This window comes from Notamacropus eugenii, chromosome 2, assembly GCF_028372415.1.
Source record: "Notamacropus eugenii isolate mMacEug1 chromosome 2, mMacEug1.pri_v2, whole genome shotgun sequence".
Classification (NCBI taxonomy): domain Eukaryota; kingdom Metazoa; phylum Chordata; class Mammalia; order Diprotodontia; family Macropodidae; genus Notamacropus; species Notamacropus eugenii.
Genome location: NC_092873.1, coordinates 60,741,248 through 60,764,684, shown reverse-complemented (window position 1 = coordinate 60,764,684; position 23,437 = coordinate 60,741,248). Strand labels below are relative to the sequence as shown.

General features: G+C 39.7%; 1 protein-coding gene across 9 annotated transcripts; it reads right to left on the bottom strand.

The window, feature by feature from the left end:
- Positions 1-1,720: 1,720 nt before the first annotated feature.
- On the bottom strand, positions 1,721-21,159 carry LOC140525314 (uncharacterized). Of its 9 annotated transcripts, none has more exons than XM_072640581.1 (8): positions 21,002-21,110; positions 20,302-20,433; positions 19,955-20,046; positions 16,550-16,648; positions 15,827-15,953; positions 15,291-15,410; positions 13,526-13,618; positions 1,721-5,478 (listed from the first exon to the last, which is right to left on the bottom strand). In XM_072640581.1, the coding sequence occupies exons 4-8, from the start codon at positions 16,601-16,603 to the stop codon at positions 2,837-2,839; spliced, it is 3,036 nt and encodes a 1,011-aa protein (XP_072496682.1). In that variant the 5' UTR covers positions 16,604-16,648; positions 19,955-20,046; positions 20,302-20,433; positions 21,002-21,110; the 3' UTR covers positions 1,721-2,836. The 9 variants fall into 9 exon arrangements, with proteins under 9 accessions (XP_072496682.1, XP_072496681.1, XP_072496684.1 ...); XM_072640580.1 differs by lacking the exon at positions 21,002-21,110 and adding an exon at positions 20,768-20,873; XM_072640583.1 differs by lacking the exons at positions 20,302-20,433; positions 21,002-21,110 and adding exons at positions 17,854-18,263; positions 18,637-18,761 and having other exon boundaries at positions 19,955-20,042.
- Between the last annotated feature and the right edge of the window lie 2,278 nt (positions 21,160-23,437).

The following is a 23,437-nucleotide window of genomic DNA, read 5'->3' as shown; positions in this document are numbered from 1 at the left end:
GGATTTAATCTGGCAGGATACTGAGGTTTCTGGCAGACTTGTGCCTAATAAGTAGAGTACAGGATTTGTTTTCCTTTGACAGTAGCACTACTTTGAAATATAAGATTTTACTTTTTGCCAAAAGCTTTTCCACGTTCATTTTATTCATACTGATTTCTTCCAGGATATGTTCTATGAAATTTAATGAGGTCTCTGTGGTAACTGAAGGGCTTTCTGCACGTGATACTGAGCACCTAGGTAGCACAGTTCAACTCCAACCTCAAGCAGTTACTAACTGTGTAATTCTGGACAAGTCACTTAAATTCTGTACATCTGTTTCTTCATCTCGAAAATGAGACAAAGATAGCAACTACTTTCCAGTGTGGTTGTGAAGATTAAATGATAATTATAAAAGGGCTTAGCAGTGTTGGACACTTAGTAAGCACTACACAAACGTTAGTTATTATTGTTTCCTAAGAAGAATGTATCACATGCAATTACATGTGAAAGTTCTAAGTATCTTAGATTTATGGAGACACTGTCTCATAGCTCCTTCTCCATAGTGCAACAAAACTGACTCCACACTAAAGCTTCTTCCCCACCCCACCCCAAAAAAATGTTCTGGGGAGTGGTGATGATGAACTTCTCTCTTGGTTCTTTCTCTGGTTAACAGTATCACATTCCCTGGCTTTTCTCATCTTGGAATACCAGGGATTGTCACTTGACAGATTTGTTTTGGCTAATGCCCCATGCAAATATCCTACATCAGACCTGACTCCATAAGAATGGGCAGTTCTCAAAGAAATTCCATTTATCAATAGTCACATAAAAATTTTCTAAATCACTAATAAATAATTAAGAAAGATGCAAATTAAACCAACATTTAGGTTCCCTTTCATATTTATCAGATTATCAAAGATGAGGAATGTGGAAAATAACCCTGGATGGGGTGTTGGAAAATAAGTTCACTGGCACACTAATGATGGAGTTGGTAACTGGTCCAACTATTCTGGAAAGCAATTCAGTTATGCCCCCAAAATTACTAAAACCTATATACACTTTTACCCAGCTAGACCACTACTAGGCCTATACCCCAAAGAAGGAGGAAAGAGCTCAATATCTACACAAATATTTATAGCAGGTCTTTTTGTAGTAGCCAAAAAACTGAAATTAAGGTATTATCCTCCTGTTGAGAAGTGGCTAAAAAAAACTGTGGCATAGTAATGTAATGTAATATTATTTTGCCATAACAAATAGTTAAATTGACAGTTTCAGAGTAAACAAAAAAGACCTCTAAAATGATGCAAAGTGAAGTCAACAGAAGCAGGAGAATGTTTTACAATGACAACATTATAGAGAAAAACAATTCTCAAAAAGTTTGCATCTTTGGTCAATGCAATGATAAACCACAACTCCAAAAATTAATGAAACACAACATTCACCTCCTCACAAAGAAGCACTGCACTTAAAATGCAGAGACATGCATTTTCAGAAATGGACCACAAAGGAATTCATTTTTCCAAATTATGCAACCATGTATTAACAATAGTATTTTTTTATTTAAAAAAAATGCTCAGTGAGGGTAGGAAGTGAGATTTTTCAAAAATATTACCTAAAAAAATAAAGCAGTCTGTCAACAAATATTTATTAAGCACCTTCTGCATGCTAAATGGTGGAGACACACAGAAGGGCAAAAAAGTAGTTTATCACTAACTTACAAACTTACTTTATTACTAAGCAATATCATTAAAACTATTTGGTATTTATTTTAAAAATAGATTAAATATACAACAGAGATGTAAATAGATAAAGGAATGTATTTGTGATAAACCCAAAGACCCTAACTACTAAGATAAGGACTCAATATGTTGACAAAAACTGCTGGAAAAACTGAAAGCAATTGGAGAGAAATTTAGGTATAAGCCAATATAAAACACTACATAACAAAATAAACAAAAAAGCCTCTAAATGGATATAGGATTTATACATAAAGAGTAAAATCACAGTACATTAGAGGAACATCGAAGAAATTACCTTTTGTATCTATGGAAAGAGTAGATGATCAAAGAAAGGCTAGAAGATCACAGGAAATGGACAGTTTCGATTACATGGAGCATTTTGCTCTACTCTATAAGCTTTCTGATCCTGATGTTGCCAACCTGCTAAATGCTCACCCATTCAACACATCTGTGGCTTTGCTTTAGTTGCTCCACACCTGGAACGATCCCCTTCCTCATATATATATATGTATATACCTGTGTGTGAATATATATACATACACACATATATATTATGTATATCTTATGTACATAGCTGTTTACATACAGTCTACTTCATTTGAATATGAACTTCTTGATGACAACAACTACTTTGTATTTATACCTATGGTCTGGCAAATAATAAGTGCTTAATAAGCATTCATTTGTGAAGTTGACTTTTTTTTGTACTCTATGTGCATTTGTCACTACTGAATTTCATCTTTCAGCCCAATGATGTCAAGATCCTTTTAAGTAGCTCTCTTATACATGGTTATCTATCCCAATTTTGGTTCATGTGAAAACTTTATGAGTATGCCATTTATGCAAGTCATTGTAAAAATGTTACACAGTCCACAGTGAAACACCAACACCTGGGGTATTCAACTCAACACAGTGACAATAAGCCATTTGGTGCAACTCTATTTATTATACTTAAATGCTTCAATATAAGTTTTCTAACACACAAGAAGGCATCCTCTCCTACTGAAGGCATTCCCACATTTGTTACACTAAGTTTTTTTTTTCCAGGATTAATTCTCTGTTATATAGTATCTTTTATGGCTGAAGCCTTTTCTGTATTAATTACACATAAAGAATTTTCATTCTGTAAAAGTTCTATGATAGCTAATATGATTTGTCCTACGAGTAAAAGATCTCTCACATTCATTATGCACAAAGAACGTTTCTCTAGCATGAGTTTTCTGATGGGTGCTAAGGTTTGCCTTTTGGGTAAAAGCTTGCCCACACTGATTACATGTAAAACGTTTATTTCCAGCATGATTTCTCTGATGGCTGGTAAGGTTTGCCCTTTGTGTAAAGGTTTTCCCACATTCATTACATACAAAGGGTTTTTCCCCAGTATGAGTTCTTTGATGGGTAATGAGGTGTCCACTCTGTCGGAAGCCTTTCCCACATTCATTACATGCATATGGTTTCTCTCCTGTGTGAGTTCTCTTATGGATAATAAGGGTCACTCTATGAAGGAAACTTGTTCCACAGTCATGACATACAAACTGTTTCTCTCCAGTATGAGTTCTCTGATGAGTAATAAGGCTTCCCTTTTGGGTAAATGCTTTCCCACATTCATTACATGCAAAGAGTTTTTCTCCAGTATGAGTTCTCTGATGGCTAGTAAGGTTTGATCTTTGGGTAAAGGTTTTCCCACATTCATTACATGTAAAGGGTCTCTCTCCAGTATGAGTCCTCTGATGGATCATGAGGTGTCCACTCTGTCTAAAGCCTTTCCCACATTCATTACATATATATGGTTTCTCTCCAGTATGAATCCTCTTATGGACAATAAAGCTTACTCTGTGTAGGAAGCCTGTGCCACATTCATTACATATAAACTGTTTCTCTCTAGTATGAGTCCTCTGATGAGAAACAAGGCTTCCCTTTTGAGTAAATGTTTTCCCACATTCATTACATGCAAAGAGTTTTTCTTGGGTATGAGTTCTCTGATGGCTATTAAGGTTTGACCTTTGAGTAAAGGTCTTCCCACATTCATGACATGCAAAAGGTTTCTCTCCAGTATGAGTTCTCTGATGGGTCATGAGATGCGCACTCTGTCTGAAGCCTTTCCCACATACAGGACATGCAAAGGGTTTCTCTCCAGTATGAGTTCTCTGATGGATATTAAGGTTTACTTTGTATCGGAAGCCTATTCCGCATTCATTACATTCAAAGGGTTTCTCTCCCGTATGAGTTCCCTGATGGGTAGTAACTCTTTTCTTTTGAGGGCCTTTCCCACGTTTATTAGGAGCCAACTGTTTCTCCCTGGAATGAATTCCTCTATGAGCAATAAGGGTTGCCTTCTGGGTAAAGGCAATCCCACATTCATTACATGCAAAGAGTTTCTCTCTAGTATGAGTCCTGTAATGAGTAATAAGGCTTGACTTCTGGGTAAAAGTCTTCTCACATTCATTGCATGCAAAGGGTTTCTCTCCAGTATGAGTCCTGTGATGGGTAATAAGGTTTGCCCTTTGTGTAAAAGTTTTCCCACATTCACTGCATATAAACGGTCTCTCTCCAGTATGAGTCCTGTGATGAGTAATAAGGCTTGCCTTCTGGGTAAAGGTTTTCCCACATTCATTACATGTAAAGGGTTTCTCTCCAGTATGAGTTCTCTGATGTATAATAAGATATGCACTCTGTTTGAAGCCTTTCCCACACTCATGACATACAAAGGGTTTATCTTCAATGTGAATTCCCTGATGTGCAGTAAGATGCCCACTCTTTTTGAAGTCTTTCCTGTATTCATTACATGCAAAGGACGTCTCTCCAGAATGAATTTTCTGATGGGTAATAAGGCTTACTCCATTTTGGAAGCCTGATCCACATTTATTACATGCAAAGAGTTTCTCTTCATGATGAATTCTTTGATGCACAATAAGCTGTTCCTTACTGTTCATGCCACATTCATCATAAACAAAGTTTTCCCCTCTAGTATGAGTTCTCTGATGGCTAATATAGTTTCCCCTCTGGCTGAAAGTTTTCTCACATTCATGAGATTCAGAGATTTTCTCTCCCATGTGAATTCTCAGAGGTGACCTAAGGATTTCCTGCTCACTGAAGGCTTTGCCATATTCATTATATGCAAAGGAATTCTCTCTAGTATAAATTATATTATATTTACTCAAGCTTCCCCTATGGCTGAAAACTTTCTCATCTTTATAATAACTGTTGTTTTTTTCTCCACTATGCATTCTCTGATGTCCAATAATATCTGATCTTCTTCCAGAGGATTTTCCATATTCATTCTGTTCATACTGCTTTTCACCAGCATGAATTCTATGAAATTTAATTAAGTCTGAATGGTATCTAAAGGGCTTCTTGCATGTGGTATACTTAAAAAGTTCCTTTTGGAAGAACAATGCATCATATGTAATTAAGTAAGGAAAATCATCCCTGAAGCTCTTTTCAGGGAACTTATCTTCTCCTATTATCCCTTTTGATGCTGCAACCAAGTCTGACACTAGAATAATATTTCTAGGATTGTGTTGAGGTGCTAGCACTTGATTACAAGTTGTTCTGGGAGTGACTGTTCCTTGTCTCCATTGTCTCTCCTGGTTGGGCTTCAGCTCCTCTATGTTATTAGCTTCACATTCCCCTGTTTCTCTCATGGTGGAATGAGAGGCTACCGTAGCCTTGCACAGTCTTATCTTGGATGACATTTCCATGCAAAAGGCCTGCCTTGGATTGGAATCTTTAGATTCAAACTTGATCTTCTCACTAAGGGAATCTGAAAAAAATGTTTAAAAAGTCTTTAATCACTGTTTGCTTTTCTGAAAGACAGAATCTTCTTTACAGCAAGAACTAATTTCTGTCTGTCATCACTGAGACTGATATTCAATTTATGCAAACATATATTTAGTTCCTACTACATACTAGGAACTGTGCTTAGCACTGGGTGTACAAAAGAAAAAACAAAAACAATTTCCTGTTCTCAAGGAACTTAGATTCTACTGGAGTCAACAACACAGACATAATTTGGATATATAAGATACATATAGAACAGATGAACCGATGCAAGGAAAAAGTGGTAGCAATTATGGGAACTGGGAAAGGCCTCCTCTTCAGGAGTTTATACTTTATATAACTCTTAGCAAAAACCAAGGTCTCATTGTTTGAGGGAAATAATACCAAAAACAACTGAGAAGACACCAATAGGGCACCTAGCTGACCAGGACTAAATGAATTACATAAAAGGCCACAGAAAGCACTTACAGAGATTATTAATAACACTCAATAAAAAACAAATATTTTTGGCAGTAGAGATGAGTAGAAAAACTGACAGGATGAGGGAAATTAGCTCAGAAAATCACTTGTCTGGAAATTTATTCAACTTGGAATGTATGCAGAGTAAAGTGATAGAAATCTAAGCAACTGGGGAAAATTTAACAATTACTGAGATTCCTCAAAATTTCAAAGGGCAAAACAATGTTTCGGGAAGGTCTACTTTATTTTTTCCAAAAAACACCAGGGAAAGAGGCAGATTAAATCTAGTATTTATTAGTTCAATAAATTTTAGTTTACACCAAATTCAACTCATACAGAACCATTATTTTTTGTCTACCTACAACATTACGATTTTAAAAGCAGCCCAAAAGGCACCACGTATCAAACATCCACTTGACTTGCAAAAGGTTTTCAACAAAAAAATAAGAAATGACAAAAACCTAAACATGATTGCCGGCTGTGATTAATGATCTTATTGTTCGACATGATAGGAGATCGTTATTTTAAAAAATACTAGCCTGCTTACTTCAATGATTGAAGGAATATACAATTAGCCAATGTAATGTATAAAGGACACAAAACTGGAAGATAGAGCTAATGCTATAAAGAGATCAACAGGCTAAACCAATGGGTTGAAAGTAATCAATATGATAGATACAAATGTCAAGCCCTCCATTTGAGTTGAAAAACTCATTTTGAAAGGCATAAAGCAGGGAGGTGTGGCCAGAGAGCAGTTCATCTGAAAAAAATTTAAGGAATCAAAAGCTCAACAGAATTAAAGCAGAATACATGGCAACCAATCAAGCAAATATTATTTTGAGCTGCACTGAGAGGTAAAAAATATCGAAGGTCAAGATCCTGCCCTGGTCAAACCACAGCTGCAGTACTGTATTTAGTTCTGCATGCTATATCATAAAAGGAGTATTGGTAAATTGAGGAACATCCAACCAAGAGTAATAAGCATGCTGAATAACCTTGGATCTTGTACAAGAATCCAAAAGAATAGGGGATTTTTACCCTGGACAATAGTTTTGCTTTTCCCAACAGATATGATTTTGTCAGGGTAGGGAGAGAGTTGCACAAGCAATTTCCACTACCAATGAAAAATTACCTGATGCACCAAAAGGTAAATGCGACTTGTCCAGGGACACATAGCCCAAGTGTGTCAGAGGCAGGACCCAGCACTACTATTTTCTAAGACTAGGTCTATCTACTATGATGCCTCCGTGGAAAATTTATGGGAAACATAATTATATGAAAGGCTGTCATGTGAAAAAGCTATTAGACTTGGTCTCTGTGGCCCCACAATTCAAAATTAGGAATCAATGGATAGACATTGCAAAAGGGCAAATTTGGGTTCAATTAAAAAAAAAAATCTCAACAATTAAAGGATTCTAAAAATGTCACCAGCCACTTAAGGAAATAGTGGGCTTACTACCAGGTCTTATACCCCAAAAAGATCAAAAGGAAAAGGGTCTACATGTACAAAAGTATTTATAGCAGCTTTTTGCAGTGGTAAGGAATTAGAAATTGAGGGGATTGCCCATCAATTGGGGAACAGCTGAACAAACTGTGGCATATGATTGTGGTGGAATACAATTATGCTATAAGAAATGATGAGCAGAATTCTTTCAGAAAAACCTGGACTTACATGAACTGATACAAAGTAAAGTGAGCAGAACCAGATCATTGTACATAATAACAGAAATATTGTAAGAATGATCAACTATGAAAGACTTAGCTACTCTGATCCAGACAACAATTCATGACGATTCCAAAGGGCTCATGATAAAAAATGCTAACTACCTCCAGAGAGAGAACTGATGAACTCTTGAGTGCAGACTGAAGCATATTTTTTCCACTTTCTTTACTTCTCTTGCTTTTTTTTTTTTTTTGCAACATGGCTGATATGGAAATGTTTTGGATGACTTGACATATATAATGGATAGCATACTGATTGTCTTCTCAATGGGAGAGGAAGGGGCTGGAGAAAGGAAAAGAATTTGGAACTCAAAATTTTAAAAAATGTTAAAAACAAACAAAAAAGTAATAAATTTTCTCTCACTGGAGTTCTTCAGGCACAATCTGAATGGTAACTCATACACCATGGTAATAGATTACATTTTTTTAAAATCAGGTATGGACTAGATAGATAGATGGGTCTTATCCAAAACTGAAGTTCTATGATTCTCCAAAATTACAAGAATCTCAATTATGTATAATTTGTATATTTTTTATCTTTTGAAGGAAGGTATTATAGACTATGGAAATCCACATGGATTATAAAAATGAAAAAGCTAAGAATGAAATGAAAATAATTATAATCACAAACATTTTTTCTTTAATTTTAAATACGTCTACAGAGAAAAGAGAGACCAGTGGTACAAAATTCACAAGTCTTTTCCCCTTCTTCAATCAGAACTGCCCTTATGGTCTATATAGACAAGAGAGGCATGATGATAAGCAGATGAAAGCAGTCAACAGATGGAAGATCTGGTTGAAAACAGCTATAGTCCCTGCTTGCCATGGATAGGCTTACAAACCATGTTATCATCCAGAAAATGGTGGAAGGTATTGAAAGAGCTGGATGATTTCCCTGTGGCTCCTTCCTACAGGGGAAAGTTTTACTATCCCTGTGGATTTTCAACAGAATTTAGGCTTCCATGAAGACAGAATCAAGATAAGATTGACTGATGACAAGCAATGAAGAGAGTGTAGCAGAGATGCAATGCCCAGTTCAGAATGGGAGAGAACTGACATCCAGTAAAAAGGGGAGACAAATATGGTAACATCAGCGGAAGACATCTGCAACACTGCAATATTAGAAGTATGAGATGACCCTCTATGCATTTATCCTAATCATATGAATTCACAGCTAGAGTCCATCCATATGGGTGTCATGGCCATCTAGTTTCCCCATGTATACAAGGGACACAAGAGATCCCTATCTAAACCACTCTTTCAATGGGAGTTGTTTATTTGTGGAAATCCAATGTATAGGTAGTTATTTGTGAAAAGGTTACATGGAGCACGTTGTCACTATTATTACTAAATTTCCTGACATGCCTTTGCTTTAAGGATTTCTGCAAGCTGACTAGTAAAAATAAACACATTAATGGGGGGCTTCTGTGCAATGGTCTGTAGGAGGATTCTGATCTACCAAGTATACTAGTTAAGATAGCTTTGTGCAGGTTGAAGGGTGGGAGCAGGTGTCCCAAGTGATACTACATAGCTAGAAAAAGTGATAATTATAAATAATGACTGTGGAAAAAAGAATGTTCTATTACAGAAAAAGAGATGTTATAAGAGAACAATGTTTGATAATATAAAATATCATATATAATAGAAATAGAAATAATGTAATATAAAAATAAAGTACTTTTCCACAATGAGAATATTTGAGAATATTTACAGAATAACAAAGAAACTGGGAAAAATCTTTACAATCATTAGTTCTTACTTTTAAAATGACATTTGGACAGGAACAGAGGCAATGTATTACAACACAATGAGCACTAGCTCTGGAACAAGAGAACCTGGTTTCAGATCCTGGTTTCATCCCTCTTAATTAACTATGTGACTTCAGGTAAACCAGGTTAAAACACTTAATTTCCCTGGACCTCATTGCTTCAGCTATAAAATTAGATACACTAGAAGGGCCTGGAAGTTCTCTCCAGCTCTAGGTCAATGATCCAAGGAATAGAAAGAATTCTGTATAAAAATATTTAAAATAAAATAAAAATATTCCTAGCAGAGTCACTGGTTAGAATAAAGAACAGGGAGAGCAAAGTATGTTATACTAATACTTTCGTTCTTCCATTGTTTCAGTCTTATCTAATTCTTCATGACCCCATTTGGAGTTTTCTTGGCAAAGACAATGAAGTGGTTTGCCATTTCCTTCTCTACCTCATTTTACAGATGAGGAAGCTGAGGCAAACAGGGTTAAGTGACTTGTCCTGGGTCAAACAACTAGAAAGTGTCTGAGGCCAGATCTGAACTCAAGAAGATAGATGGAGTTTCCTGACTTTAGGTCCAGCACTTTGTCTACTGTGTGACCCAGCCACCCCATGTTATATTAATATAACAGAATATTATTATCAGAAGGATGAAAAAGAAGAATCAAGGAAATCTGAGGTTTCTATACCATGGTGAAAGTGAACAAATAAGTGCTGAAAGAAAAATGTACACACTGCCCATGATATAGACAACAGAAAATAGCAACAAAACTACATTATAAAGCTAAATAAGAAGGGTGAACAGAAGGATGTTGGTACCATAACTGACCATTAAGACATATTTTAAAGATAAACACTAAAGAACATTTACAGACAGAAGTATATTCATGTGCCATTGAATGATTTTGATTTTTTAATCTTAAAAACACATAACACTTTTTTAAAAACCCTGATCTTTTAACATATCTGAGTATCTGTATTTGCCAATGGAAACAAAATCGAAATTTAAAGTAGAAAAGAAACTAATGAAGGACCTTAGGTGAAAAAAATCTTCAAATAGTATTAAAATATGAGATCTGCTATTACTGTAGTATAGAAATGATGAACACGACTAGAAAGCAGCACAGAAAAACAAAAAATAAGAGCAGGCAAAGTGAAGACAAGTGATGCAGGAAATCCACAGGCAAAACAATTCCAACAACATAAATGGAAAGAACAATAATGAAGCTGTTCCAACAAAATGTGGAGAAATCCCAACGTCTGGGCCCGGCCCTGAAGACCTGAGGGAGGACTCCCTGCTCCTGCTGCCCCCATGGGGCGGGGTGCGCACAGAGTGCTCCCAAAGGCTTGAAAAGTGACACCAAGGCTTCAGGGGCTTATCCCACAGAACACTGCACTTTACTTTGTTTAGTTTCACGATAACAACAACAAATTTCTTTCTTTAAAAAAAAATCTTTATCATAAGGGATGGCACTCTGGGAAGGATAGGGATTGTACAGTGGGAAATGATGGTAAAAACAAAAGAAATAAAGATTTATGCCAAATAGAGACATATGTATTTGCTTACTGGAACTAATGTTAGTGTTTGATTTTAGGTATATAATTTATATTATATGAAAAAATGGACCTGACAAACCTTTACTTTAGAAGTCTTTTTTTTGTTTTGTTTTGTTTTTTTTTGCATAAATGTTGTAGTTTTATGTTATATAACAATTAGTATATTCATGTGGTTTGGTGTTTTTAAAAAAAATATATTCTACTGTTTCCCAAATGCTGACAAATCCTTATATCACAAGTACAAATATGACTTGGAAATAGTGACTTTTTTTGCATTTGTGGCTGTTATTTGTAAACAATTGAGCCACTGTGGGTGATAATTGAAAAGTCACGGAAAAAAGGGGATTGATCACAAGGCAGAAGGAAGGCCAATGTTACTCCAATCTTCAATAAGAGGAAAAGAACAGTACATAAACAAAATTTGCCCTTCAATTCCTGAAAAAACTCCTGAATGTACTATTCGAGAGATAAGTGGCAAATATCTAGACAGGCAAGCAGTGATTAAAAAGAGATAGCACGGTTTCATAAAGAGCTCATCCCAGGCATAACTAAAATAGTAGATGAGGAGAATGCTGTAAGTATACTTTACCTAGAGTTTAGCAGGTTTTGATAAAAAATGCCACATTGTTCTTGTGGGGAAGATGGAAAAAAAAGGATAAGGCAGAACAGAACCAAACTCAGAAGTGACTGGTCGCCAAGTGTAGTTGCTAAGAATTCAATGTCGATATGGCAAGAGATCTCTCAAGGAGATAATATCTATGTCTATGCATCTATCTATGGAAAGATAATTATAACTTGAGGCAAAGTGAAATCAACTGAAGCAGGAAATCAATATGCACAAACTATAACACCACAGATGGAAAGAAATATATACAAATATGGAGAGCTGCGTGTGTATGTATATACATATATGTATGTTATCCATACTGTTCATTTCAAGGTGAAATAACTTAATAATGTCAATATACTTACCTAAATTAAACTATAACTTTTTTGCTCTACAAATCAAAACGTAGTGAATTCTTTAATAGAGGCAGATCACAAAAAACCTTCACTTGAAGGAACAAAAGGTTGAGAATCTCAAGGTAAATGTAGAGGGGTAAAAAGCAGGACTATACATGGAACCTTTCTTTGATCTCCTTGGGATATTCGCTAAGAAACACGGTCTACAGGCTAAAGTATATGTGTATTTTAGTCACTTTCTCAGTTGTTTATGGCAAGGTACCCACACTAATGTACTACTAGTAGAACTGTGAATTGTCTCAATCATTCTGGAAAGTAGTCTGGAGTTAAGGTTAGGAAATGTATGCCCTAGGAATCAGAAATTGCATTATTAGGTATATACCTCAAGGAAGTAAAAGACAGGAGGGGTCCCCTACACACCAAAATATTCATAATAGCCCTTTTAACAGTATCTAAGAGTTAGAACCAAAGTCAAGGTTCACTAACCAGGAAGAATATTTTAAAAATCATGGTATGTGAATACAATTGAATATCACTGTGCCACAGCACCAATAAAGATGACAAAAAATCCTGAGAAGCAAGAGAAGATGTGAACTGATGCAGTATAAAGTAAGCAAGGGCAGGAAAACACAATATTTAATGAATACAATATAAATGGAAAGAAGGGGGACCCAAACTCAACACCACAGAGCTATAATGAAGCTTAGCCCTACAGGAGAGATGAAAAAACGTCTGCTGCCTCTTTGCAGTGATGAGACAAATGCAGAACACAGCTGATACTTAGACTAAGCTCACGTGTTAATTTTCTAGATTCATAGATGGATGACTCATTAGGGAGGAGAGCAGTGGGGAATATTTGGAAAATGAAACTGATGCAAAAAAAATCAGAATGAGGCATACTTTACTTTCAGGCAGGGTGGCAAGTGAAGGAATTTGTCTTCCTTGATTTTGGAGGATGTGGGGGATACATAGTGAGGTACTGAGAGTGATACTTAAAAAAGGAATGGACTCTTTCTTTTTAGGGGAAAATAAACACACAAAACAGCTTTGAGACCAAAGAGCTGAATTTCTCGTATCATTTTAAAACCTTGGAAACCTGAAGGATGTAGATTTGCCATTTCATGCGATGTCCTCTTTAGCAGTTCTTCGTTTATGGAAACATTCACAGTTGTTGGTGTTAAGTTCAGAATAACAAAAAGAAATTTTTAACAAATTTAAAAAAAAGGTGATATAAAAATGAAAAGATCATTTTAAAAAGAAAAGAAATAATTTTTGAAAATGACAACAAAAACCAAAAGCCTTAAAAAAAAAAAACCCTCTTTTTACTCTCCAATAATTCCAAGAATTCAGATGAAAACATTTCTGGGACACATCAAATCCATTCAATTCAAAGGAGAATAATAAAATGTAATGCCAACAGGGCTATGGTGTCATCTATTTGGAAAGTCATACAGCAAAAAACAAGAGCCCTAAAATGGTCATACCAAGTGATGCCGCTACAAAGCGTGGTGGCACCCTAACTGATCCAGCGAGGAGCTGCTTGCAATGACACCTGTCTGCCTAATTTTCACTTACCTGGACAGGTGTCACTGAAGACTTCTCCTGGCATCCATGGCGCATCTTGTTTTTTCAACAGGGAGATCATGTCCACTGTGGAGACAGGAATTCCTATATACAGAGAGAGAAATGAGAAAATGCTGAGAACAGAAATATAGCTAAGAATTCAGTTCTACTCACTGAAAAGTAAAAGGCAGAGAAAACAGAGGGTGGTACAAAAGATCCTAGAAACAGACTCTTTTGTATTCCAATGGAATGAGTCAGAATTCCAAGCCAAATTCCACATCCACCTATACTCTGTCCCAGACACTAAAGGACAAGTTTTACAGGCTGTCTACCCAAACACATCTGGACAACAAACTGTCCTTGTCCAACAGACTTGTCCTTCCTTGTCCTTTTTTTGCGTGTGACAACCAGGCCAAACTATTTAGATGCTTATAGTTCTTTTCTAGAAGACTCTAAAAGTTCCAGGACTTGATGTGGCCAGGACAACGTTATTTACAAATAGGGACACTGGGACCATCCACAGACAACCATCCCTTAAGCCAAATCAAATCAACAGACATTCGTCAAGTGCCTTCTATTGTATAACCTCTGAGAACACAAGGAAAAGCAAAAGTCAACTCTGCCTTCAAGGATCTCACAATCCAATGGAAGGAAACAACATGCCAACAACTATGTACAAATAGCTGATACACAAACATATATGCGTGTCTACATATACAAAATAAATCGGAGATATGCAACAAAAGGAGGCACTAGAATTAAAGGGTATTAGGAAAGGCTTCCCACAGAAGGCAAGAGTTTAGCTGAGACCTGAAAGAAGTCAGGAAAGCTAAGAGACAGAGATGAGAAGGAAGAAAGGCCTAGGCATGGGAGACAACCAGTGAAAAGGCACATAGTCAAGAGATGGAATGGCCTGTATGAGAAACGGAAGGAAACCAGGGTCACTTAATTACTAGTAAGGAATAAGATTATTAGAAAGGTAGAGGGTGGGGGGAACGTTATGCAGGGATCTGGAGGCCAAACAGAGGATATTCTATTTGAGGCTGGAGGTAACAGGGAGCCACTGGAGCTTAATGAATCAGGGGGAAGGGAAAAAATGGGACATGATCAGATCTGTGTTTTAGAAAAAACTAATCTGACAGCTGAGTGAAGGATGGACTGGAGGCAAGAAGACAAGCAGAAGCTGCTGTACCAGCAGTCCAGGCATGAGGTGATGAGGGCCTGTACCAGAGGGGCAGCAGTGTCAGCAGAGACAAGGAAGGCTACAGGAGCGACATCAGAAAGATAGAACTGACAGGTCTTATGGAGGGTGAGAGAAAGGAAGGAGTCAACGATGACAAAGTGGTGCCTTTAACAGTATTAAGACAAGGAAGATGGGAGTAGTTTGATGGGAGTGGAGGGTAACAGGAGCTCCATTTTGGAAATGGGAAGTTTGGCATGTCTATGTGACATCCACTAGCTGATTTCCAATAAGCAGCTGGAGATGTGATCCTGGTGGTCAGCAGAGATTGGGGTTGGACAAGAGATATGAGAGTGATCAGTATGGAGATGACAACGGAATCCATGGAAGCTGATGAGATTACCAAACAAAATATTATAGAGGGAGAAGAGAAGAGAGCCAAGGGCTGAGCCTTGGGACAAAGGCACGGCTAGCAGGGGTAGCCCAAGTAAAAATTCAACAAAGGAGACTGAAAAGGAGCAGTCAGGTAAATAGGAAGAGAACCAGGAAAAGATAGTGTTGTGAAAACCTAGAGAGAGGAGTTTTGTCGTCTTCAACCTGTATTCTCTGATGGATCTTCTCTATCACAGAGGTGAGCATCAGTAGAGAGCAGATATGGAAGATGAACTGGACTGCCTTTGTGAAATTTCAAAGTGCCTTTAATGATGCCAAGGTTCCCTGGAAATAAAGGGCCATCTTTTTACTCTCAATATTCAACAGGTACTGCTTTCAGACAGAGAGGTATGGAATCTAACAGTCTCCAAAGATGCAAAAGTGAGTATTACACACAGGGCAATGAGTAAGAACATGGGGGGTTTGAACTGAATGCAACATATATAATCAAGAAGGAATTCCAAAGAATAGGAACAAAAGACATAATTAAGGAAAACATGACAGGAAAAGATGAGAAGCTGGCCACATGGTGAGGGTGACAGAATACAGGGGGACTGCCTGAGAACTCCACTGACACTCTCACAAAAGCTAGATCTTAATATCAAAGAAGAGAGAGATGTGGGATGGATTTGATATGGTAAACTTATGGAAGAATATGGGATGGGTCCTAGATTCTGAGTCCCAGGGGGCAGCATGCTTACCCACAGAGATGAGGTTCTCACAGTTCTCCAACATCACCTTCCTGTATAACTCCCTCTGGGCAGGATCCAGATGTCTCCACTCCTCCCAAGTGAAGTCCACAGCCACATCTTTGAATGTCATCGATTCCTAAATGAAACCCATAACTGCTTAGCCAGGGAACATTTCTCCAAATATTTCCTTATTACCTATTTCTGGTGTGTCTCAATTTGGATTAGATTCAGTAGTCAGTACTGTTCAAGTTCATATTCACAAATTCTCTCTGCAAGTAAACTCAAGAAAATCATGATCTTAATTAATCAATTAACGTTTAAGCCCCTTATGTCCCAGGGACCGTGCTAAGCACCAGGGATAGAAAGAGAGGTAAAAAAAAATAATCCCTGCCCTCAGGGAGTTTACAATCTAATAGGAGAAAAATATGCAATCAGATCAAACAAAGCAAGCTATGTCTGGAATAAATAGGAACTAATCAAGAGAGAAGGCACTGGATGTAAGAGGGGTTGGGAAAGGCTACCTGTAGAAGGTGGGAGTTTAGCTGGGGCCTGAAAGAAGCCAGGGAGATCAGTCGTCTTACCTCTTAAGATTCCCAAACTCTATAACAGAATTGGGAACCATCCATATTACTTACAATGGCAAACTCCAAATATTAATTTCTACCCTTTGGGTTATCATTCTCCCTCAGTGACCACCTATTTATTCTAGGCAGATTTATTCAAGAGGCATACCAGAAAGAGTATAACAAGTGAAGAGTTCTCCCCAATTCCAAATACTAATGGCATTCTGTTCTCTCTCCTGGGTCACCATCTCCTGTGTACTGTGGAGCCCTGGAATAAAATTCGGCCCTCTTTATCATAACATTTACTATGTACTTAAAATACACAACGAACAGACAGTGTTCAATTCTAAGGAAAAGCTTTTCTCTAATATTTCAGTAGTTCTCTGGCTTTCCTGACAAAGGTACTTCTCTGTAGTGGTGAAAGTTGAAATTCAATCACATCTCAGCACATATCATCTTAGTTTCCATCATCTGACCTCCAGGGGTGGTCCAACTAACAAGCAGGAAACCTTCCTCTAGATCTCTTCTCACACACAGGTACCAGTGTAGCCTGGGGAATGGCCTTTTCTCATCCCTCATTCCCCCCACATGACTTGCCCACTTTATTTTCCAGTCATACTTTTTTGTTTGATAACTGGAGTTGATTCTTGGGCTCAATTCTTTACTAGCAATATGCTATAATGTATTTATACCCATCTCATGTCCTTCTGCTGCACTTCTAGTCTTCTCAAAATATAAATTCTTCTAAGAAGATGGTATTGCATAATTCACAGTCATAATGAACCACTAGGAAAACAAGTGATGTTTTATTTCATGCAGAAGCAGGGGGTTATTAAAAGCGCTGCAGATGCCCTTTGATCCATCAATATCACTAATAACTCTGTATCTCAAAGAGATTATTAAAAAAAGGGAAAAGGGCCTACATGTACAAAAATGTTTATAGCAGCTTTTTGTGGTGGCCAAAAATTGGAAATTGAGAGGATGCCCATCCACTGGGGAATGGCTGAACAAGTTGTGGTATATGAATGTAATGGAATACTATTGTGCTGTAAGAAAAGATAAGCAGGCGGACTTGGGAAAAACCTGGAAAGTCTTAAATGACCTAATGCTGAGTGAAGTGAGCAGAACCAGAACATTGTACAACAATAACAGCAACATTGTGCGATGATCAACCATGATAGCCTTAGCTCTTCTACAACACCAGAAGACTCAAGACTCATAAAGGAGAATGCTCTCCACATCCACACCTGATAAGAGTCCAAATGCAGATCGAATCATACTATTTTCACTTTGTTTTTTTCCCCCATGGTTTTTTCCTTTTGTTTCTTCTTTTACAACATGACTAATGTGGAAATGTTCAACATGACTGTACACGTATAACCTATATCAAATTGCTTGCCATTTTGGGGAAAGGGGAGGAAAGGGAAGAATGCTTTCTTCACATGTAATTGGAAAAAATAAAATACTATTTACACTTTTTAAAAAGTGCTGCAGTTTCCCAAAAGTCCTTCTGCTGCGCTCTTCCAACCAATACCAAGGTCAGTCACATTCTGGACAACAGTCATTCTTCTCTGCCTTGGCTTTTCCACTTCGAATATCTAGGTCAAAGTACTCTGAGTGCTTATCAATGTCATTTAGGAGGTTCATCAATGTGCTGAGTCTTAATGGAGATCTTATGTACTCAGAAGACAGTTTGGAAAATATACTAAAGATAATCCTCTCTGAGAGAAATGATTATTTCTCTCTTGTATTTAACAACTAATTTTTGAATAAGTACAAAGATTTTTTTCCCTTTTCTACTTCCTTATTCAGCAATCAGCCCCTGTAGTTTATTCAGGCAGACTTTGAAGTGCTGGGTCCATATTGAGAGGAAGAAATCAGATCTGTTCAAGAGATAAAGTTAGGTGAATTGATGGATTCCAACCCATTGTGTTTTACTCAGACAGGTCTGGGAAAATGTGGATTCTCCCTTTTGTCAGATGGGTGATATGGATACAGGTAATTCTCTTCAACCAAAACAAAGTGATCCCAAACCCAGTCCAGCCCCTCATTAGAATAAGCCCACTTCTTATTATAACATTCATTCTTCTCATTACTTATTAACCAGAATCAATTGCTACCATCAGGAACCCATTCTTCCAATGGCATATAAACGTTGAGTAGGTTCCATGATTAGTCTGTGGTTTGAGAGAGAAGGTCAAAGGACCAGTCTTTCATTAATAATATACTAGCACTATTAATAAAATGATTAATTACCCAGAAACTCTGTCTGGAACATTTTATACATCACATTTCTGGGATGGATCTTGAGCAGGACAGTCTCCATGACTGTAGCAAACACAGTCTCCCCCTTCTCTGAAGCCATGCTTGATATAAATAATCTAGAGAGCATCCAAAAATTATCTTTGTTGTTATATGAATCAAGGAAGCTTCTAATACCTTAGCATATCCATGGGATACATATCGGTGGAGGAGAGGCTTCAATGTCGTATTTTTGTTCTATAGGATCAAATACTATCTTTCATTAAAATGACAAACTGTGTACTATGGAGCAGGAGTGTCAAACACATAGCCAGGCTGCACGATGGCAAAAACTCTTGAGGCCCAAAACAGATTAAAATGTAATTGGCCTCCAGGCTACATGGGGCCCTCTAGGATCCTCATGTGAGGCTTGTTGATCAGGTCAAAATTTCACAGAATAAATTCTTTTATTAAGGGGATTTTTTTTCTATGAAGTTTTGATTCAGTCAAAAGATTGCACTGGAGGACCTAGAGGGCCATGTGTGGCTTCAAGGCCACAGGTTCCCCACACCTGCACTAGACCACTCAACTGATACAAATATTTCGTATCATCATCATTCTGTATTGCCTCCTCTGGACACCCAACTGTTTGCCAATCCTCTACCGAACAAGTGAGGCTGCATGCTGTTCACAATACTCCAGAACTGCAGCGCCAGCATGAGGTACCAAGGATGGATGTCTTCTATTTCTCCTATATTCTCTCCCTTCCTTTGTGCCTTCTTTTGTCCTGTAAATAGTTCCTTCTCCCCTGGCCTCTCCTCCATACTTCCTCTCTCTCCTATTCTGTATCTTCTGCTTGTCTCTTATTGGTGTCTAAGTCTATCCTAGAGTGAAATGTAAGGTCTGCAGGGGCAGGGGCAGGGGCAGTTCCATTTTTATCTGGGTATTGCTAGTGGATCAACTTAATATTTGCTAAATTGTAAGAAAAAAATCTTAAATTAGAAGAAATCTTTGATGTCAGGGAGTACAAGTTTTGACTGATCTTTACCTGTTTAACTCATACCATTCATCTACAAGCATAAAAGGCAACTACTTTTCAAATCACAAACACTTGTTCTAAAATTTCCTAATTTATATTATGGAGCCATTCCATTTCTGTTGACCTGACTTCTCTACTTGAGTGATCAGAACAGACAGAGGCTTGAGAATAACTGAGACTCAGCAGCCTAGATGCGATCCCAGTGCACTGAGAAAGGAAGGGGCATTACTCTTAGAACAAGTAGATGGCATGAAATAGGGCACAGGAAAGACCTGAGAGTCAACTTGAACTCACCCGAATCTTTGCTGTCAGGAACCCAAAAGTCATTCCCTCCTCATTCTCCATACTCCTGTCTTGGGGAAGAGCCAATGCCTGATGAGACTGAGCTGGTTAAGGAGAAAGAAGTAAAAGGTCGGACCGACCGTGAAGCACAGCTTGGTTTCCTTCCACCAAGTCTTTCTGTGTCATCAGTCCCATTTTCTGGGTTACCGGCCCCCCCATCATCATCGTCCACTGCCACCCCCACTTTCACTCCCTGTTTCTTGCCTTGTACAGGGTGAGGGCTGAGCTGGCTCCTCTCCCCCCGGAACCTTGCCCCACAAAGCCCCACTGCCCTCCCCCCGCCCTGCCCCAGTTCTCACCGCTGTCCTCTGGGCTTGGTTCCCCCTGTTCTGAATTCGGGTCCGAGGAGGGTCGGGGATCGCTGCATCAGCCCTTCCGGGCTCTGCCCCTTCCTGGGGGGATCCCTGGCGGGGTAGGGTCTTCTCCTTTTCCTGGGGAGGGTTTCCACTTTCTAGTAAAGCTGCACTTGGGGGCCTTCCAAGGGTCCCTCCCCTCCTCTCCCCCTGTCCCCGGCCCCTACAGGAGGGGGCGGCCCGGAAGTGACCATAAGGTGGGCAAGGTACCCAGGATGGCTTCTGGCCTCGGCGAAGCCCCGGGCATTAAGTTAAAGTGGCACCCACGCCCACCCCCAGGCCCCACGGCCACGGGCTGCACAAGTCCCCCGGGCACGCACACACGTGCACAAGAACTGCGGCCTCCGACACACACACTGTCACCCCCCCCCCCCCCCACACACACACACAGAGTCACACAACCACCACGCACCTCCTCCCACCCCCATCCCCAAACATCCTTTGGCTCGCACACACGTGCACCGCGCGCCAGGAGCCGCGCCTGCGCACTCCACCCGCCCTGCCCCCAAGGAACTGCGCCCCCGGAGCAGGAAAAGGGGAGGCGGAAGCGCGACGCTTGCGCACTCGTTCAATCCAGTTCCACGCCCTCGGCCGTACATTCAGAGCTGTCATGGTTTGGCGCCTGCGCACTGATTTTCTCACTCACCCGCCCAACTAGTGGGCCTAGAGGCCTACAGCCCCACCAGGTACCAAGCTTGGTCAGAGTCTGGCCGGAAAAGTATCACAAGGCAACGCGCTCTGCCACAGCCCTCATAGGAAGGCAAAAGGAGAGACCCGTCCTAGACCCGGAGGAACCTCTCGGGGCATTCTGGGAAATGGAGTCCAGGCGCAGCCACGCTACCTCGCGCCCACCGGGGCCGCAAGGTGTATACGCCGCCCTGGACTCCATCTCCCAGAAGGCTCCGCGGTCACCCTTATTTAAGCAGTAATGCCTGCTCCTCCCCCTACACGTGGGGACCAGGCACGTCTGCGGGGAGTCTTTCCCGCCTCTATTGGAAGCAATGGAGTAAGGTGAGACACGCTCCCTCCCCACCCCAAAAAACGCCTTGTCTTCGTGTTTGTCTCTACCGGGCTGTCCTCCGGGAATCTTCCACGTGACTGCAAGCTCCTGCCTCAGCCCTCTCAGACTTAACGTGGGGGAATCGCAGCGATTGCCCTCCCAACTGGCTCGCGAGCGTCGAAGGGAGGCTGTAACATGCGCTGCAACATTGTAGCCATCGCAGACGCCGGGCGCTGGCCCAGACCCCTTGGAGACGCTCCCTAGAAGCGTCTGGACCGCCGTCGGCCGCCCCAGGGGATGCTGCTTTTAAATCCAGTAAATGTTGATTGATGATCGATCAGCTGATTGGAATAGCCTTAAGAAGGGCTGGGGAAGCGGAGCAGGACCAGGGTGTGGCGAACAGCTGGGCTTCTCCTCCCGCAGGACCCTCCCCAGGGACCTCCCCCTGCTGGTCACAGCCCAGTCACCCCACCAAGTTTGTGATCTGCCTGTGGATTAGGGCCAATGTACCTGTGGTCATCTCATTCTGAGTTAGCTCGAGGCTCCCTGTCCAGCCAGGAGGCCTGTAGTACCACCCCGTTGAGGGATCTGTTCTTTGGCATCAGGCCTTGGATGTTAGCTCTAGTGAAAGGCCTATGGTAGTTTCCTCCCTTATCTGAGAGACCTTTTCCAGGGTGGTATAAAAAGAGAAAAAGGAACCCATAAGTACAAATATTTAGTGCAGTTCTTGATTTTTGCAGTGCCAAAGAATTGGAAGCTGTGGGAGGGGTGCCCCTAAGTTGGGGAATGCCTGAATAACTTATGGCAGATGGCATATCAACTGCCTCTACAGAGTAGGCAAGCCAGCCTCATTGAACAATAAGGGCAACCTGGGCAAGAAACAAGAGGCAGCATTGCCACGCAGGTCAAAACCACCATCTCTGCGGTTACCAAAATCCTCCCCAGATTGACTGAAGACAGCCTAGGACCTAAACCCACAGCTTTGGGAATAGCAGTGCTTCCAGCCAGGTAGCCACAGCCATTATCCTGTGAAGCAACCAGAAGAGAGGGGATCTGGCAAGTGCTGCTGCTCGCCACATCTATTGAAGACACAAAAGAAAGTTTCTGTCACCAAAGCTCTTGGCATTTTCAAACAGTTTAATATCTTAAGGTAGTGGTTTTTTATCAGTGGACATAACCTTAAAGAGGCATGACCATCTGCTCTGCCACTAAATCCCTAATGGGTGGGAAACCTGTGGTTTAAAGCCACATGTGGCCTTTGAGGGGATTTGTTCTATGAAGTTTGGATTCAGTCAGAGGGTAGCATTTGAGGACCATGTGTAGCCTTGAGGCCATTACTTTTCTGTTTGTATCTTCAGCACTTAACATAGTGCTTTGCACAGAGCAAGTGATAATAAATATTTTGTTCATTTATATGATGGAATAATATTGTACTGTAAAAAAAAATAAAAAGGGTGGTTTCAGAGAAACCTGAAGACTTTTATGAACTGAAGCAAAGTGAAGTGAGTAGAGCCAAGAGGACAATTTATGCAAGGAAAATATTGTAAAGACAAACAACTTGGAAAGACTTAGAAACTCTGGTCCCCTCGTGACCACAGAACTCAGTATGAAACATGCTATCTAGCTCCTAACAGAGGTGATAGACTCAGTATGCAGACTGAGACTTTTTTTTCACATGACCAATAAAGGAATTTGTTTTGCTTGATTGTGCATGTTTGTAACTTTTCAACTGGGGGAATGGGAGTTAGGTGAAAAAAATGTGAAGGTAGTCTAGTCGTACAAGATCTCAAACTGTTTTATAAAGTGGTAATCATCAAAACAATCAAATACTGGCTAAGAAATGGAGTGGTGAATTAGTGGAATAGATTAGTTGTGCAATCCAATGTCTGATGGGTCATTAAGTCAATAATCCACCATCAAGGGAAATGCCAGAAGCTATTTAGAGGAAATGTGGTTCTGAATTTCAGGTGGAATCTGTATCTGGGAAAAAAGATTGAGGGAACAGCCTTGGCATGACCAACAGTAGGATCCTCTTCACTCAGTTTACCCATTGTGTTCCTTTTGAACAGAAATGTTTCCCAC